General features: G+C 35.1%; 2 protein-coding genes across 3 annotated transcripts in view; both read right to left on the reverse strand.

The window, feature by feature from the left end:
- LOC107552718 (adaptor related protein complex 1 subunit mu 1) overlaps nucleotides 1–9305 on the reverse strand; it is a 29425-nt gene extending 20120 nt beyond the window's left edge. For both annotated transcript variants that reach the window (XM_016234683.1, XM_016234682.1), the window contains exons 1-6: nucleotides 9084–9305; nucleotides 2284–2351; nucleotides 1997–2127; nucleotides 1635–1782; nucleotides 512–638; nucleotides 210–352 (exon numbers count right to left, since the gene is read on the reverse strand). In XM_016234683.1, the coding sequence (XP_016090169.1) occupies nucleotides 210–352; nucleotides 512–638; nucleotides 1635–1782; nucleotides 1997–2127; nucleotides 2284–2351; nucleotides 9084–9297 (831 nt within the window). In that variant the 5' untranslated portion in view covers nucleotides 9298–9305. The remainder of the gene's footprint in view (nucleotides 1–209; nucleotides 353–511; nucleotides 639–1634; nucleotides 1783–1996; nucleotides 2128–2283; nucleotides 2352–9083) is intronic.
- Nucleotides 9306–14546: 5241 nt separating this feature from the next.
- On the reverse strand, nucleotides 14547–16389 carry LOC107552721 (lipoprotein lipase-like). Its single transcript, XM_016234688.1, has 3 exons — nucleotides 15980–16389; nucleotides 14944–15051; nucleotides 14547–14837 (listed from the first exon to the last, which is right to left on the reverse strand). The coding sequence occupies exons 1-3, from the start codon at nucleotides 16147–16149 to the stop codon at nucleotides 14699–14701; spliced, it is 417 nt and encodes a 138-aa protein (XP_016090174.1). The 5' UTR covers nucleotides 16150–16389; the 3' UTR covers nucleotides 14547–14698.
- Nucleotides 16390–16766: the final 377 nt, after the last annotated feature.

The raw sequence follows: 16766 nt of genomic DNA on the forward strand, positions 1-16766 counted from the left end.
ATTAATTTACTGAAGTTTTTTAATCTTACGTAAATATTACATACGTTTATTTTATTTCAGTATTATATTTACATTTCACTTTGTATTTCTATATTATATTATATTTGTACACATTATATTATCATTTATATTTATATTATAATTAAGTATAAGGGTATATTTATATTTGTTATTTTTAAATAGAAGTATGAATGAGTTTAGACACTCACGTGTGTGTTGAGGCGGTAGGACATCAGCTCAAACTCTCCGTCCGGCGGGATGAAGGAGATTGTTCGATCGTTCTCAAATCGAGACAGACGCACACACTGATGAAACTTCACATCCTCCAGCTCCACTGACTTACTCTTACCACCTGAAGAAGAGAGATATGATTCAACAAATGACTAAAACACACATCCAGATGAGCTCAAAGCAAGCACACATGAAATAAAAGCCATAAAACTCCAGATCTGATGTCACAGGGGTCTTTTAGCATCCATATGGAGACAGACAATTGAGGAAATAGACTCACGGCCGGTGTTCTCAAACAGAACCTTGTCATTCAGACCCAAACGCAGCTCTGGCATTCCTGAGAGGAACACTCTCATCTTAATGGAGCCAACGATCTCACTGCGAAGGACGTTACCGTTCGCGCTGACCTGCAGAGAAAACAGCAGCCATGAAGCCGTCATGTCAAACACAAACACAAGTTACAATTACACACAGACAAATACTCAATCAATCAATATAAATACATAAAACAGAATTTAGTACAGTAGAAAATAAATAAATGATTATTTTATTAACTTAATAATTAAAAATACTAATTATAATAACAAATAAATATAGTTCATTAGTGTGATTATTTTTATAATATTTTTCGAACTTTATAATGCGTCTCATCCAGTCCAATTTTTAAAACGGAACTATCTGTTTCACAATTAACAAACTGAATAATTAGTTAATCGAGCTCATAATCGCAATTATTTTTGGTCAATATTGAGATACTCGTTGACTTTTGGAAACATCATGCATTTATTGAATTTTAAAAGTAATATCCTTCAACTTAGGTATATTAATTATAATTCACCAACAACCATCCCAAAACTCATTCATGTTTTATATACTTATCAAATTAACTCAAATTAAGTAAATTCCATGGTAACCTCATTAACTAAAACTATTTTGATCAAATTAATTTTATTATATATAAATTATATATACATATGAACAAAACATTTTTAAATCATCATACATAAATGTAATCAAAATAAATAAGATCAAGTATATTTTAGTGCACTTCCACAACCTGCTGACAACTACTAAACATTTATTCAGTATATAACACAAAACACAACACAAAGAACAAGTTATTGTAAAACTACATGCAATTATCTTGTTTTTACAATCATTAGAAGCCAAAATATAATGTCATTTGATTGCTTGCCCAGCCCTATTAGTTAACATGGACTGTTTCAAACATGCTATTTCAGTCAAGTGTTAAAGCTTTCATAAGAACAGCAGGTTCGTCTCCTCACACAACACAAGCACAATGACATGGATGTGACTGTGTCCTGTTTGTTATGATGTATTCCTGTGTTTATTCTGAGCACGTCTACAGACATCTAAGAAACGTGCTGCTTCTAAAAACATACCAGGAGGTTGACAGACTCGATGACGTCCAGGAAAACCTCGTTCTTCCTGTACTTGATGCCCTCTGACCTCCAGGAGACGGCGTTGGTGACCGTGGCAGGGGGCCGCGGAGCACCCGTGTCCAGCTTGTGACCTTCCTGCGTGATGTATCTGTGAAAAATAAACACTTTCCATCAGTTACTCCTGAATGACATCTGCTGGGTCAGAGAAAGGCCTGCAATTATTTTAGTATTGCCATGTTTGAAACGAAACAATGTAATGATTTAAAGACTTTTATATGAATCAATGTCAGTCATACGGTTTGAGGGCGAGTGAACCGAACTGTTAAAAATGGTTCGTAAAAGGAAATCAAACACAGACTCACTCCTGGAGGATCTTGCTGTCAGTGGTTTGCGGGTATCCAAAGTCCATGAGTTCATCCAGCAGCTCGTAGATTATGACGAAGTTATCTCTGATACTCTCCTCCTCCAGCTCCTTAAAGTATTCTGAGAAAACCTGGAAAAAGCACATCAAATACCTGTTAGACTAAAGCAAGTGATACTGAAATGTATGCAGTGATAAACTGTTATGTTAACTTATTAGTTATGATCCAATAAGATGAGATCCCTCACCCAGAAATCCCTTTAAGTCCACAATTGATGTATAATGTACCTGAACAATTTTGTAGAGAAAGGAGAAAACCAGGGACACGCAAGCATTCTTCTTGGATGTTGCAACAACTGTTTGTCAGCAGGTTAAGAGACAAAACAAGCTTAAAAGAGACAGTAAACCAATAAAATTATTAACAGGTTACAACAAACATGTTGTAAAATGATCCTAAGTAAGATCTTGAATGAATAAAATCTAATAAAATGCAATAGTGATCAGCCATTTATTCAGCAGCCATTGTCCTGAATGTATATTTCCAATTTATATATTTGTATAGCGATATCTGATTTTTTTTAAATTCATTTATTTTTAAATAATTTTACTTTTAATAAAAAAACGTAATGCTAATTACTAATACAAATACCAATTAAAATCATTAATACTAATTATATAATAATAAAGTAATTTAGTTAGTGTCATTTTTATGACTTTGTAATTTTATAATGTTGTTCAAGTCAGCTCAGTTTCATAATTAAAATCTAATTAAATAATTAATTAATTAATAGAGCTGCTTGATTATGGCAAAAAAAACAACAACATCATGATTATTTTGGTCTATATTGAGATATTCATCAACTTTGGAAACAACATACATTTATTGAATTTATCTTTTTAAAAGCGGATATCCATGAACTGTAAGTATAATTCAATAGAAAAACAAAAAAAGTATATATATATATATATATATATATATATATATATATATATATTTAAAAAAAAACTTTTTACAATCTTTTATTTATTTTTTTGGAATATTTTCTTCATAGAGATATTAGAAAATGTTTAAAAATAACCAGCTTAAAGGTCAATCGCAACATTAAAGCAATTTGAAATGAAGCACAAAAATAAAAAAACAAATAAAATGAAATAAAATAAAATAAATACAAAATTAAGGGGTGGTTGATTGCGATTTCACTTTTTTAACGTTAGTTAGTGTGTAATGTTGCTGTTTGAACAAACAATATCTGCAAAGTTACGAAGCTGAAACTTCAATGCAAACGGAGATGATAGTCTTTTAAAATTCTGGCGGTTTAATGCCTACAAAAACGGCTGGTAGGGACTACAATGAGTTACTTCCCGGGTTTGTGACATCACAAACCCAGACAAACCCCGCCCTCTGGAACAAGTAGCAAAGGGGGCGGGGCCATGCTGCGCTGCTTTAGAGAAGAGGAAGAGAAAACTAGGGGTGCACGTAAAAATCTATTCATATATCAATCTCGAGTCTTCTAACGATTCTAATGGATTCACAAGTTTTAAAATCAATACTCTAAAGCAGCGGTTCTTAATACTGTTCTGCACACACGCTGCATCTCTCTCTCTCTCTCTCTCTCATTCAGCTCCAACAATGAACTGTTCCAATTATACACTTATTCTCACATAGCTATGAGAAGCGTTAAACATGGACGTGCATGCGGTTGCCGTACTGTATTAAAGCTTTAATCAGGATAAAACCGTATATTAAAAGCTAACAGAAGCAGTAGCATTTACAAATAACAGCGTATCTAAAAGTATGAGACAACAACAAACAAAAAACATGCCATGCCAAGTTCTGCACGATCCTCTTCAATAATATCCTCTGCTTCTCAATCGAGCTCAAACTGATAAGCAATATAGACGACGCCATTATTTACAATACAACCGGAGCACATCCCGCCGAGGTGAGGGGCAGGACGTTTAGACCACTACAGGCGGTTAAGCCAATCACAACACACTGGACTAGCTAACCAGTCTGAGTCCATTGCGTATTTCTGAAGGAGGGGCTTCATAAAAGCAGAAAATCATCAGCGCGTTTATAGAAGAAGGGACAGAGCGGTGTGGAATAAAGGTAAATGTAAAAAGGTAAATTATGTGAAAAATAATGAATTTTTTAAAAAAACGAAGCATTAACACATGTTAGACTGTAGGGCTGAAACGATTAGTCGACATTATCGACAACATCGACAATAAAAAAAATAGTCTACAAATATTTTTGTTGTCGAGTAGTCGTTTGATCTCATTTGACCTAATGTAAGATCCTGCAATAACGCGGTTTGACCAGTGTGGCGCTGTAGCGCAAGCCTAATTCAGCCTTCCTGGATACAATTCAAGAGAAGACGACACATCGCTTCAGAGCAAACGCTGACGTAACTGAAGTTCACTTTATGCGATAGATAAAGTTCCCCTATTATGCCATTTTTAAGGTTGCTAATATTGTTTTAGGAGTTTCCTAAAACAGGTTTACATGCATGCAAGGTCAAAAAACACGTTAGTGTTAATTTTACCTCATTTCTAAATGATTCGTAAACGACTCATGCTCAAACTGATAAGCAATATAGACGACGCCATTATTTACAATACAACCGGAGCACATCCCGCCGAGGTGAGGGGCAGGACGTTTAGACCACTACAGGCGGTTAAGCCAATCACAACACACTGGACTAGCTAACCAGTCTGAGTCCATTGCGTATTTCTGAAGGAGGGGCTTCATAAAAGCAGAAAATCATCAGCGCGTTTATAGACAGAGCGGTGTGGAATAAAGGTAAATGTAAAAAGGTAAATTATGTGAAAAATAATGAATTTTTAAAAAAAACGAAGCATTAACACATGTTAGACTGTAGGGCTGAAACGATTAGTCGACATTATCGACAACATCGACAATAAAAAAAATAGTCTACAAATATTTTTGTTGTCGAGTAGTCGTTTGATCTCATTTGACCTAATGTAAGATCCTGCAATAACGCGGTTTGACCAGTGTGGCGCTGTAGCGCAAGCCTAATTCAGCCTTCCTGGATACAATTCAAGAGAAGACGACACATCGCTTCAGAGCAAACGCTGACGTAACTGAAGTTCACTTTATGCGATAGATAAAGTTCCCCTATTATGCCATTTTTAAGGTTGCTAATATTGTTTTAGGAGTTTCCTAAAACAGGTTTACATGCATGCAAGGTCAAAAAACACGTTAGTGTTAATTTTACCTCATTTCTAAATGATTCGTAAACGACTCATGCGAAGTCTCTCTAAACCCCTCCTTTCCGTGAGCCCTCACTGCTGTGATTGGTCAGATGGCGCAGTACTTTGTGATTGGTTCAGAGCTGTAGAGAGATTGGCTCTGGATTGGTCTATCGTGTACAGTGCGTGTCGGAAACGAAAGATGGAATGACAGCCCTGGAGACTTGTCAATACATAGAAAAGATGGTATCGATTGTACCTTACCAATTCGAGCCGGAGTCTGATGATGAAACGGTTGAACTGGCTGATTGACAAGAGACTGATTCGCAAGCACGACTGGAGCAGGACGTTTCCCAGTGGTAAGTGTCAAGTGTTAACAAGTTTGTGGTAATTATAAGATGTGATAAAACAAATTTACTCTCACAGCGTAGGATACAGCGTCTTCTCGACATGATGTTAACCACACGGAAATTTTTCTGTGCTTGTGGCAAGTTGGCGACGTAGAACGTTGGCAGATATTATGTAAATGTTTTACTTCGTGACCTAGAGTCGTAACAGAATAAAGCCCCGTTCACACTAGCAGTCGCTGCATGTCGCCAGGGGCTGGCGATGAGGTTGCTAGTGGGCGTTCTCAATACTGGTTGCCTTGACAGCAAATCAGGTTTCTTGCTGCCAAGTACAAACATTTTGGAGGCAAAAGACTAAATATAATCTAAATTCAATTAAATCCGTACATACAAACAAAAATGAATGAGAAACAGAGCTTACTTTCTTCCATTGCGTATGTTTATCTATGGCGCTGTGAGCCCTCACTGCTGTGATTGGTCAGATGGCGCAGTACTTTGTGATTGGTTCAGAGCTGTAGAGAGATTGGCTCTGGATTGGTCTATCGTGTACAGTGCGTGTCGGAAACGAAAGATGGAATGACAGCCCTGGAGACTTGTCAATACATAGAAAAGATGGTATCGATTGTACCTTACCAATTCTAGCCGGAGTCTGATGATGAAACGGTTGAACTGGCTGATTGACAAGAGACTGATTCGCAAGCACGACTGGAGCAGGACGTTTCCCAGTGGTAAGTGTCAAGTGTTAACAAGTTTGTGGTAATTATAAGATGTGATAAAACAAATTTACTCTCACAGCGTAGGATACAGCGTCTTCTCGACATGATGTTAACCACACGGAAATTTTTCTGTGCTTGTGGCAAGTTGGCGACGTAGAACGTTGGCAGATATTATGTAAATGTTTTACTTCGTGACCTAGAGTCGTAACAGAATAAAGCCCCGTTCACACTAGCAGTCGCTGCATGTCGCCAGGGGCTGGCGATGAGGTTGCTAGTGGGCGTTCTCAATACTGGTTGCCTTGACAGCAAATCAGGTTTCTTGCTGCCAAGTACAAACATTTTGGAGGCAAAAGACTAAATATAATCTAAATTCAATTAAATCCGTACATACAAACAAAAATGAATGAGAAACAGAGCTTACTTTCTTCCATTGCGTATGTTTATCTATGGCGCTGAGAGGAGAACGATCACATGTGCTCTACCGTCGTCTTTCCTATTGGCTGTCGCTCCCGAAAGTCGCTCTTCATTTGCATAAAGTTAAAGGATTCTGAAATTGTCGCGTTGCTGGACACGCCCCATCCGGTCGCAGTCGCTCGTGTCGCCGGAAATCGCCAGCTCTCCATTTAAATGAATGGGATTGTGTCGCTTTGCTGTTGCGTGTCGCTTGTAGTGTGAACGGGGCTTAAGATTCGAATTCCTGACAACTCGTTTAGGAGATTGCGAGCAGACTCTTTTTTTTGATAGACAATAACTTTATTTATCGTGCACTGTCGGCTTCACAACTTTGCAGATAGTTTATGTTCACATACAGCTACATGACACACTGCATGAAAGGTAATATTCGAAAAGGCATAATAGGGGCACTTTAAATCAGGCAGCTTTACTGTATTAACATGAAAAACCAGAGTCAGTGTCGCTTTCATTTAGAATTACAACTCGAGTTTCTGTTATAAAGCAGCTCTCCAGTGTGTAGCTAGCTTATGATAAAATCGTTTTATTAGTGGGGAAAAAATATATAATTTTATTTAAGTGATAGTTTGGTTTGTAGAGATCAAAGCTTGATCTAGCTCAGGACTGTTTTGATTATCATAACCCTATAAGGTATTTTAAGAGAGATTGTGTTGTGAATAAAATAGTTTAACCAAAAATAAAACGTCTCATCACTTACCTTTATTTTGTTTCTTATTCTTCTTATATATCTTAAAAGGAGATGTCAGGCAGAATGATGTCATTCAGTTTCTTTTTCATATAGCTAAATAAATGGTGAATGAGAGGGTTTCTCTGTCTGTCATCTCATTCTGTGTGCCAAATACATTTATTTGTATCAATTAATTGTATAATAATTGGAATGACATAATATGATTTTCAAAAGCTGAAATGATTACCTTTATTTGTTAGAATATGCATTAAGTCAATATTTTAACTACTGTATTGACCCGAATATAAGACGATGTTTTTTTGTTGGAAATACATCTACATCTGAAAAAACGCGGTCGTCTTATATTCAGGGTCTAGACTTTGACATGTCAATAATACACCCACAACAATATGTGGCGCCAAATACGCATAAAACGAGTGTGCCATGAAATACGTAATGAAATGCGTGTTGTAAAGATCGTGAGTAAAAACAAAAGAAAACCTTACAGCTGCATGAGTCGTGGTTAGCCTGATGGGACCAAACTCCCTTTGTGATTTTAAAACGTAAGACAGTACCCAGATTGGAAGACTACAGTAAGATTTAACTTCTACTGTTAATAAGATTTTGGTAGGCTACTATTAGATGGATAGCCTAAATGTCCTAATTCAGATGGGCTACCTGTTTGTTTTTGTTAATGGTATATCAAAAAGTGTATTTTTTTTTTATGTGATTGTTGGTACATTTTACCAGTTTTACCATACTTTCAAAACTAAAATTAAAATAGGAAAAATATGCAATATGAAAAGAATTGAAGACAAAATGTGTTTTACTGAGAAAAAACAAGATTTGTTTTAAAATGCCTTTTTCCAAAAGGTACATCTGGAAAAAGGGGGGTCGTCTTATAATCAGGGTCGTCTTATATTCGGGCCAATACGGTAATTGCAAAAGCTGAATAATCAAAGTCTACTGATTAATCAGTGGAATAATCGATGATTAGTCAATTAATCGTTCTAATAATCGATTATCTAAATAATCATTTGTTGCAGCCCTATTAGACTGCACCCCATAAACACAATCAAGCCTAGAAAAAAAACAGTCAATAGTCAATCACCCCTTTAAAAGCAGTAAAAAAAGAAAAAGAAGAAAAAAAAAAGACTTTTTAGGGATCAAATGAACTGGGAATCCTGTGAATCAATGCAAATCATATAATCACATCATATACAATGGAATAAAATAAAACTATCGTAAATAGTTTTTTAAAATAAATTTTATTTCAGTTTTAATTGTGAGTTTGATTATATTTCAGTTAATGTTTATTTTATTTAAATTAACGAAAATAGTTTTAGTCAAGTAATAACCCTGGTCACCGTTTAACCTCAGAGCCCACAGTAGGTCTGTCTTGAAAAATCTAGATTTCTCCGTATAGAAAATGAATTGGATTTTTAGTTCTAGAGGTTTGGAAGATACGGTACAGGTTGTTGTGCTTGATCCACATGAAGCGAACTCCCCCGTGAGCCAGGATGGGCGACAGCGTTCCCTCCTCCTCTTTATCCATCAGCAGGGTCATGAAATGCTCGATCTCGGACATGTCCACATCACCGCGGTAATTACGGCAGATCATTTCTCCGTATAGAAAATGAATTGGATTTTTAGTTCTAGAGGTTTGGAAGATACGGTACAGGTTGTTGTGCTTGATCCACATGAAGCGAACTCCCCCGTGAGCCAGGATGGGCGACAGTGTTCCCTCCTCCTCTTTATCCATCAGCAGGGTCATGAAATGCTCGATCTCGGACATGTCCACATCACCGCGGTAATTACGGCAGATCAGCACCTGAATCACACAGATGACGCTCATAATGCACAGCAGTTCAAATCCACTGACACTCATTTCCAATATCTGCATCCATATTAACCCAGATACACTAGAGTAACCATAGTAACCGAGGCCAGGAATGAGCATCTTACCAGATTAAACAATCCGACTAGTTTTACAGTAAATGCAAAACTTTGTGTAACACGATTTTACAATGTACCACAATTTCATTTTACCTGCAATTCAATCATATTCAGTTTCTACTGTCAGATTGAAGGCAATGATTTTGCAAGACTGTAAATATAAGAAAATTGATATAAGGTAAGATTAAATGTGCAATTATTTCATGCAACTCAAAGTGCTTTACAAAACAAGCGAAATATGAATTATATCCTGTTAAATAAACTAAAGCATAGAGATGGACACAAATAAGTTAAAAAAAGGATCAAGACAAATGTCTGCTCTTTATTAATTAGTGATAATAACTGACTTTTGACTAACAGTTACTATATCGCTTTTTATTTCTCCTCTTTCCTACTACTTGTTTCACTTCTGTTTCAGTTTTTTATAACCATTTCTTACTATGTGTCAGTAAGTTGTTGTTATTTTAGCATGTGTGTTTGGCTCAGTGTTATTTTTTTTAGGATTACTGATAAACTAATGTAGTTTGATTTGTATTAGTTATCTATTTTAGTTACAGTTGTAGCAATGTTGTCATTTTATGAGTTTTTTTATTATGTCTATATAGGCTTTAATTTGAGTTATTTCAGTACTTCAACATACAAAATGGAAATGAAATATATATATATATTGAATGTATTTATATATATGTACATGTATATGTGTGTGGCTGTACATACACATATGTAGTTGTTTTTTGGTGTTTGGCTTAGTGTTATGTTGGCGGCATTATGCTAATATTTCCACATAGTGAGGTAGATATGTGGGGGCGTGTTAGAACGAGCCGTTTTAGGGGGGCGTGGCAGAGTCTTAACTTTGATAAAGAATATCTCTTTGGTTTTGAGACTTTAGTCTTTGCAGCTTCAGGGATCTTATCTATGCACAATCAGCTTGTAACACTCCAAAGAGAAAGCAAAACTTGAAATAGCTTCATATGACCCCTTTCATATACTTTATTTATTTATTTTCCACTAGATGGCGCTCGATGCTAAGCAGTGCTCCACGTATATTACTGTCCAGATTTCTGAGTCTCTATGGATTGAGACACGACCACAGTTTACCTCAAGTGTGCAAAAGCTGATAATTTGATCAAATCACTAATGTATGTAAAATGATGTGTGTGTGTGTATGTACAATACTGTTGTTGCTTTCATACTTATTTTAGTATTATTTTAAACTTTATTTAATAGCATTTAGTATACAAGAAATGAAAAAGATAAAACAGTATATAAAAATAACTACACTACAATTATAAAAATAAAAATATAATAAGTAATAAGAATATAAATAGAGAAGCTCATTTAAATTATGAAAGCTATAAAAGTACATAACCAAAAAAAAAAAAAAAAACAAGACTGAATGAAATTTTCCATTTAGTAGTTTTATTTCTTCAACCTCTGTTATTCGACACTTCTAATTTTGTTTAGTTTAAGCTTTTCATCTAATATTTATATTTCATTTTAGCTTAATTTCAATGAACAAGTTTTAAATATATATATATTTCTAGTTTTAGTCAGTGATGATAAGCCAGGTTGAAGTGTTGACAGGATCATGAGCTGCAGTGGAATGTGAGGCTGTATGTTCTGCATGCTGTTGTTCAGAGTGAGATTCGTGTCTGACGTCAGATCTTTATTTCTGACTGAGACAGGCACAGTTTAACCTTGACATGCAGATGAGACGTTTACTGTGTGTAAGGGTTACGAGGAGCAGAGACAGCAGAGATCGCGTCTTAATAGAACTGACCGTTGTGTAAAGTACAATGAACTGACAACGAAAGTCAAGACTGGTGAAATCTCTCAAAACCCAGCAATGTTCTTCAGATTCTGTTGCAATGATTTTCTTTCATATGCTGCAACACTGACTGGTTAAACCCATATTTAAATCACTTACGTTTATGTAAACTCTGTGACCTTTTAATTTCATTTAAAGGTTTTGTTTTTGTTTTTGCATGTGATTCCCTAAGAACCTTTCAGTTCAGAGTTTTAGAACATTTGAATGATTTAAAGAAACTTTTTTCCACTTTAAAGAACTTTTTTCCACTTTTGTGGAATGTAAAGATTCCATGGCTAATAATATTCTTCAGATGCCAATAAGCTTTATTTTTAAGCGTGTACAGTAGGTCAGACATTCACACCCCTTCATCTGACCAATCACTAAGAGACAGAGACAGAGACATCCATCATCCATCTGAGCACGTAACATTGTTCAGAGCCTCTCTTTGTCTTCTTTCTAACCTCTTCACTGCTTTCCAGACTTCTGGAGTGAATTACTGCAGCTCTGTCCTGCTTTCCTAATGTAGCTGGAACATCAGTCTCATGAACTCTGACAGACAGACAGACAGACAGACAGACAGCAAATCATTGAACAAACATACACACAATATTCATTTTCTGTATTAAAAATATTATTTTATTAATTATTATTCATATAATATTATATTCTATTCTATTATATGGGTCATTAAAAATCACAATTACATCTTGTGTAGTTACTTCTCAATCATTTTTTATTGAATTGGACAGTTTAAACCCACATTTAAATCACTTAAAATGTATGTGAGGTTTGAGACTTTTTACACTCATGTTAAATATTTTTATTTTTCAGATCTTTCAATGATTTATATTACAATATTAAACTATTTTTAAAAATAAATATTTTACATTCTAAAACATTTTATTATATCAATATTTTATTTCAGTTCATTAGAATATATATATATATATATATATATATATATATATATTTTTTTTTTTTTTTTTTTACCATATTTTTTATATAAAACTGAAAATTTGTGTATCCTTTATATTTAAGGCGATCCCAGAATGCACTGTGATCCAGGATGAATGAGAAAGTTGAAGCAAAGTTTATGTTGATTTTAAATATATTTTCATTCCTTTTGAATATAATCAGTAAAAACAGTTGTTAATATATTTGTATAATAAGAAATATGTGGATAAAGGTAAACCCGAACAATTGCTGTAGGCCCGAACAAATAACCTCCTGGACTACATGAATTATGAATAAAGTGGAGATAAATGTGAAGATGGGTGGTGATGAACTGAGGTAAGCAGTTGTTTCTGTTTAATCATGTGTTGTGTTGTAACTGCAGGTCTAGATGAACTCTTGTTTAGTTGCTCTGTGTATTCTGTGCAGGGAAGAAGTCCTTCATCGTGAACGAGAGGTTGATTTTATGGCAGCTCAGTAGGTTTTGGAAAGAATCCGCTGATGATTTATAAGTCGTGGACTTAAGCTGCATCTTGTGAAAGGTCTTTGCTCTATAATTAGACACATATTTGAAATATCATCTTGCATTAGTGTGAACCTTCTTGCACATGTTTTGTGAAAGTGTGCCGGTCACAATCACCTGACATGAGCTGAAGTTACACACAGCTCTTGAGCTGTTGCAGGTTTATTAACCCTGTAAAGCCTGACATATACTATATATATATATATATATATATATATATATATATATATATATATATATATATATATATACACACACAAACACACAAAGCCTCCAAGTACCATCTGAAATGTTCTAAAATGAGCATTTTTCTCAGGCTCCTATATTTATATTCAGTTATTTCACTTTAATGGCAAATAAAATAACCTATTCACTGCCATTAAAGTGAAATTACTGAACCTACACATGAGAGCCCGAGAAAAATGCTCATTCATTTTAGAAGAAAATTTCAGATGGCACTTAGAGCTTTTGCTTATGAACTCTTCATATGTGTGTATGTATGTATGTGTGTGTGTGTGTGTGTGTGTGTGCTATAGTTCAGGTTCATGGCGGTTGTGTTCACAGCAGTGCTCACATTTCAACACTAAAGCAGGTAAAACATCAGCAAGCGCCAAACAAACACGTTCTGCTTGTGCCTCCAGTCTCATGCAGCTGAAAAGACGAACACTTTTGATAACATAATGAAAAAAGCTGAATGACTTCTGGCAAAAATGCAACAGATACAACTGACAGTTTATATCTGATTAGAGAAATGAGCAAAATATTCACGTTTCTTTCAGGTGTTTCTCATTTTAAAAATGAAAAGAATGAATGTGGAGAGCAGCTCAGATCATTAAATAGAAATGTTTGCGTTCATATGGAGATCTCTGATCGCAGCCTGTTGTGTGTATGTGGGTAAATCTGAGCACTTTCTGCAGACAGGCGAGAGAAATGATTCTGTTGTCATTTATGTTTTAATTTCCAAGTAGGTGCATTAGTCAAATCTGCTGTATTTGATGTTTGATGTCTAGCAAGTGAACATTTCCATCGCTGTACAGTATGTGTGTTCAGATATGATGGCTGTGTGTTACCTTGAATGCTTATTTTAGCTCTCTGTGTGCAAACACACACACACGCACACACACACACGCACACACACACACACACACACACACACACGATCTTCTAAGAAAACAGGAACTAAAATAAACCTTTCCATGATGTCCAAATGCATGTGCCAAATATTAAACATGCTGATGATCGAAATGAACTCAAATGCAGACAAATCTGTTCCTCAGATGAGTTTACTGAGAAAATAGGGGAAAGTTCACAATGAGTGCAGTGTGTGTGTGTGTATACCAACTTAACTATATTTTTGGGACAATTTTATACCAAGAAGTGCTAAAAACCTCCTTTTGGCCACATTCTTATACTTTTAAAAACAATATTTACAAAAAAAAGGCAAATAAAGTTTTTTGTGTGTGTGTGTGTACAAAACTCAATTTTATTGTATAAAGAATTTTATGTGCTGGTCATTGAGAATGATTATTTCTAGTTCTAAAATGATTATTAAATACTATTAAGCAATGTCTTTGCTTCTGACCTTCGCTGATTCAGTTCAACCGTTCTAATAAGCAAAAATTACTCTAGACGAACATCTGTGTGTCTTTGTTTATTGCTGAAGTGTGTTGAAATGTCTTCTTCTGCATTCTACTGTACGGACGTAAATGTACATTTCCTTCAGCCTGAGGCTTATTCATTTCACTTTTGGTGTGAAAAGGCTTTTATATTTGCCAAAAATAGAACTTTTTAAATTTAAAAACAAACAAGCAAGCCCTGTCCAAATTTAAAAAGTAATGCAAAAGTAACGTAACATTACTTTCCATAAAAAGTAACTAAGTAACGTAATTAGTTACTTTTTTTATGGAGTGGCGCAATATTGTAATGCATTACTTTTAAAAGTAACTTTCCCCAACACTGGCTGGAAGTTTGTGAAATTCACAAGCCCAACTTCACATCGAATGAAAATGTTCAGATACAGTATATCCGGTGCAGATGGCATTAATGAAATCACAAAGCGTTTGTAGTGTTGACCTGCGCGGTGGTTTCTGTCATGATCTCTGTTGATTGATCATATTTACTCATGTCTGCGGTTGCTTCGTTGATGCTCTGTTTGAAGAAGCTCCCGTGATGTTTCAGTCTGTGCTGCCTGAAAATCCAGAAACAGAAAGAGAGAGTTTTGTATATGAAATAATGAAATATAAAAACGACCTCATATTGGACTTAACAGTCAGTGAAAGTGAAGCCGTCTTCACCTCTGCTCTCTCCTGCTCTCCTGCTCTTCGCTGGACTTCACAAACACCACAGCGTCTCCACCCTGAACCAGTGAACCAAATTCTCCATCTTTGGGTCTGAACATTAGCCTTCAAAAGAAAAGAAAATGTTTATTTTACATGAATCATTTTGGTGTTATTTTCACTATAGTAATCCGTATGTTGTACAGTCTGATGTTTGTACAGTGCAACTTTTTAATGTTTTTAAAAGTAGTCTCTTCTGCACACCAAGGCAGCATTTGATTCGATTCAAAATACTGTAAAATCAGTAATACTGTGTGTGAAATATAACCATTTATGGTGGTGATAATACAATAGTAAAATCCTATATATCAGGATATTCACATCAAACATATTAAATGAGATATGAAACATTTTCTGTTATGGCTCATTTCAACTTAAATGTTGTGCAACATAAATAATTTTTGTAAAATACACTACTATTCAAAAGTTTGGGGACAGTAAGATTTCTTAATGTTTTTTATAGAGTCTCTTCTGCTCGTCAAAGCTGCATTTATTTCAGCAAAAAAAATACAGTACAATCTGTAAAATTGTGAAATATTATTACAATTTAAAATAGCTGTTTTCTATGTGAAAATATGTTAAAATGTAATTTATTTCTGTGATGCGCAGCTGCATTTTCAGCATCATTACTCCAGTCTTCAGTGCCACATGCATGATCCTTCAGAAATCATTCTAATATGCTGCTCAAGAAACATTTCTAATTATTTTCAATGTTGAAAACACTTGTGCTGCCCAATATTTTTGCAAAACTGTGATCAATTTTATTTTTCAGGATTCACAGATGAATAGAAAGTTCAAAAGAACAGCATTTATTTGAAATAGAAGTCTTTTGTAACATAATAACCATCTTTACTGTCACTTTTGATCCTTTTATGCATCCTTGCTGAATAAACTGACCCCAAACTGTATATGTGCATTTATGCAGTTATGACTTTAATTCGCTAATAGCAGCTATGGATCTGCAGTAATGGTTCTATGATCTGAAATGACTCACCTGGACTGTGTTTCTCCAGATTTGATCCTCATTTTGCGGATCATGAACTGATTGGTGCTGAAGAAGCCGTAGAGATATGAGTCTTTCTCCCAGTGTAAGCTCAGCATCAGCAGCTCACCGATGTCTTTGTCAGACGTCAGCAGGAACGAGACGGTGCTGTTGGTGCTCATGCTGGGCCTGCGTCAAAAACACAAGACATGGTTTATGATTTACCGTCCCTGTTTACCAGTCATGTAACTTTCTTTAAAACTGCTGTGGTATTTTGTATCTGATAACATTCAGAAATTTTGAAGTGTGATGTAAGTGTCTTTCTAGGGCCACTGAATTAGTAAAATTTTAAAACGTTTTAACCCTTTTCTTGTGAAGCAGATCAGCATATTAGAATGATTTCTGAAGGATCATGTGACACTGAAGACTGGAGTAATGATGCTGAAAATCCTGCAATAATTAAATGTTAAACAACACAAATATCCTTTATGTATTTAATTCCATTCTATTAAGCAATGTCTTTGCTTCTGACCTTCGCTGATTCAGTTCAACCGTTCTAATAAGCAAAAATTACTCTAGACGAACATCTGTGTGTCTTTGTTTATTGCTGAAGTGTGTTGAAATGTCTTCTTCTGCATTCTACTGTACGGACGTAAATGTACATTTCCTTCAGCCTGAGGCTTATTCATTTCACTTTTGGTGTGAAAAGGCTTTTATATTTGCCAAAAATAGAACTTTTTAAATTTAAAAACAAACAAGCAAGCCCTGTCCAAATTTAAAAAGTAATGCAAAAGTAACG

The sequence above is a fragment of the Sinocyclocheilus grahami genome, unplaced genomic scaffold, assembly GCF_001515645.1.
Source record: "Sinocyclocheilus grahami isolate Dianchi unplaced genomic scaffold, SAMN03320097.WGS_v1.1 scaffold456.1, whole genome shotgun sequence".
Taxonomy (NCBI): domain Eukaryota; kingdom Metazoa; phylum Chordata; class Actinopteri; order Cypriniformes; family Cyprinidae; genus Sinocyclocheilus; species Sinocyclocheilus grahami.

Coding starts and splice junctions, on each gene's coding strand:
- LOC107552721 (XM_016234688.1), bottom strand. CDS start 16,149: ATGAGCACCAACAGCACCGTCTCGTTCCTGCTGACGTCTGACAAAGAC. Junction 15,052..15,979: donor TCTGGAGAAACACAGTCCAG/GTGAGTCATTTC, acceptor TTTCTTTTGAAG/GCTAATGTTCAGACCCAAAG. Junction 14,838..14,943: donor GAGAGCAGGAGAGAGCAGAG/GTGAAGACGGCT, acceptor CTGGATTTTCAG/GCAGCACAGACTGAAACATC.